This window comes from Sinocyclocheilus rhinocerous, unplaced genomic scaffold (assembly GCF_001515625.1).
Source record: "Sinocyclocheilus rhinocerous isolate Xijiao unplaced genomic scaffold, SAMN03320098_v1.1 scaffold1043, whole genome shotgun sequence".
NCBI lineage: Eukaryota > Metazoa > Chordata > Actinopteri > Cypriniformes > Cyprinidae > Sinocyclocheilus > Sinocyclocheilus rhinocerous.
Window position 1 is genome coordinate 1,682,038 of NW_015642610.1, and position 2,489 is coordinate 1,684,526.

Sequence of the window (2,489 nt, forward strand, 5' to 3'; positions counted from 1 at the left end):
AAAAAAAAAAAAAAAAAAGTAATTTTTCTGCTTCAAAGCTTTGTTTTGCCTCATGAAAACTGGAAATATGGCAAAAACATTTTGATGCGAGACACTTCAATGAATCATTGGGCTGAAAACTAACGCATATCACTGTGAATCACATACGTGTGTAAATAAGGCTTTGGTGGAGAGGAGCGGCTCTAAAGAGAGAGCTTCAGCAGACATGTCTGCAAGTTAATGAGAAACACATGCGAGTTCACGTCTTCACAGTATGAGAGCTTCGAAACTTTACTCCCTTCCTCCCAAACTACCTGCTTTTAAATCTAAATGAACATCTTGTCATAACCAGATAATTACATGTTTCCACTCCTCCTGGGATCGTTTTTGGGATCACCCATTTAAATAATATGTTACGGGGATTTGCATCCAGGCCAAGAATATCTGAGCTTATTTAAAGGGATAGTTCACCCAAAAATCAACATGCACCTTCATGTTTTTTCCAAATTGTATTATATTGTCCTTTAGTGGAATACAATAGATGGCTTGCTTACAAAAGAACATCAGGAGTTCAAACAGCCGATAAAAAACATCACAATAATCCACAGGTGAAGCGGAAAGCTGCTTGTTTGTAAGAAATAAATCCATCAAGACATTTTTAACTTCAAATCGCTGCTTCTGGCTAAAACATGAATCCTCTATCCATAATTTGAAAAAATCCATTGCTTACTTCAGTGAAAAAGTTGTCTTGTCTGAATCAGGAGAGAAATATGCACAAATCAAGCACTGTTTAAAAGCAAAAACAGTCCAAAACAGTTCTAAACAAATATGTCAGTGGATTTTGATGTGAGAGGGGGGTGATCTTTTTCACTGGAGGAATTATGGATTATGGACCTGCAGTTTTAAGATTTGTGTGGATTACTTGTGGAATATTGTGACGTTTTTATGTTGTTGTTTTTTTCCAGCTGTTTGAATTCTCATTCTGACGGCACCCATTCACTGCAATGGATCCATTGGTGAGCAAGTGATGTAATGCTAAATTTCTCATTTTGGTTGGCCTGAGGGCGCGTACATTTTTAACCATTTTTCTTTTAGGGCAAACGATTCCTTTAAATTTTGGTCTGTTTTTCACACAAATCTATTAAATGACTTGAAAAATCTCGGAATATAATGAATAAGTCAGATATGACCAATAATAACTTTCATGATACTATCATGAATTGGGCCGTCACAATATCAGAAAACACAACTGTCATTGCTCATACCAAGAGTAGAGTATACAGCCGAACAGTATGGCCGTTCCGATGCCCGTCACTATGTTAGTCTCGCTCTGCAGTCCTGAATTGTAGGGAAAGACGCAGACAGTGACATTTTTTCCATTTCGCTCCACCACTGAAAGAGAAAGAGCACAGGACAGATTTTAATAAGGGCATGGAAATAACTGCATAAGTCTGGAGGGTTGAAATGTATTATTGGGAGCTGCTGTAGCCTCAGTTTACAGCTCTGTCCATACACAAGCTAGGAGACACCAGGGAAACCACAGAGCTCACTGTGAGACACACCCAGGACAGGTGACAGACACACTCACTTTCAATGGGTTTGCTGGCGAGTGCTGAGAAGGTGAGGTACATGACGTAGACAGAGATGATCGCGGACTGCAGCAGACCTGAAGTGGGCTGGACTGTGTGGAGAACAGAGCAAAACATCAGATGTGTTAGTGAAAAGCAGCACATCAAGATTTTTACTGATCTGACCATGTCTGTTTGAGAGTTTATGCTTATTCATACATCATGTTTCTTTATTAAAGGGGTCATATGATGTGATTTCAAGTTTTCCTTTCTCTTTGGAGTGTTACAAGATGTTCGTGAATAGATAAGATCCCTAAAGTTGCAAAGACTAAAGTCTCAAACCCAAAGAGATATTCTTTATAAATTTAAGATTTGTCCACGCCCTCCTAAAACGCCTCGTTTAAACAAGCCCCCATATGTCTACGTCACTGTGTGGGAAGATTTGCATAATGCTGCCCAAATGTTCACGCAAAGAAAGAAGGCGTAACTTTGATTCTCACTGTAGTATTGTTGTTGCCGCCGCCTCCATGTCGTCGAGATGCTGTGTGTTTTGTTGTGAAAGCGAAACTACTTTGTACGCACTGGATAGCTGGCCAATCACAGCACACCTCGCTTTCAGAACGATGAGCTTTGTAACAATCGATGCGTTGCAGAAAGGTGGGGCATAGAAGAGAAACAATAATGTACAGCATGTGGAAAATAATGTGTTTTCTGAACCTTAAACTGCATAAACACATTTCATTACACCAAATACACAAAATATTTTTTAGCAACATCATATGACCCCTTTAAATGAACTATGTACACTACTGTTCAAAAGTTTGAGGTCAGTTTAAATTTTTTTTTTACATTCTTGAAAGAAGTGGCTTATGCTCACCAAGGCAGCATTTGTTTGCTCAAAAAGTAAAGACAGCAATATTGTGATTTTTTTTTTTTTTTTTT

General features: G+C 38.6%; 1 protein-coding gene across 1 annotated transcript in view; it reads right to left on the reverse strand.

The window, feature by feature from the left end:
• The window catches only part of serinc5 (serine incorporator 5), a 23,680-nt gene that overhangs the window by 3,491 nt on the left and 17,700 nt on the right, over positions 1–2,489 (reverse strand). The window contains exons 7-8 of the mRNA XM_016573351.1: positions 1,568–1,660; positions 1,245–1,371 (exon numbers count right to left, since the gene is read on the reverse strand). Coding sequence (XP_016428837.1) covers positions 1,245–1,371; positions 1,568–1,660 — 220 coding nt within the window. The remainder of the gene's footprint in view (positions 1–1,244; positions 1,372–1,567; positions 1,661–2,489) is intronic.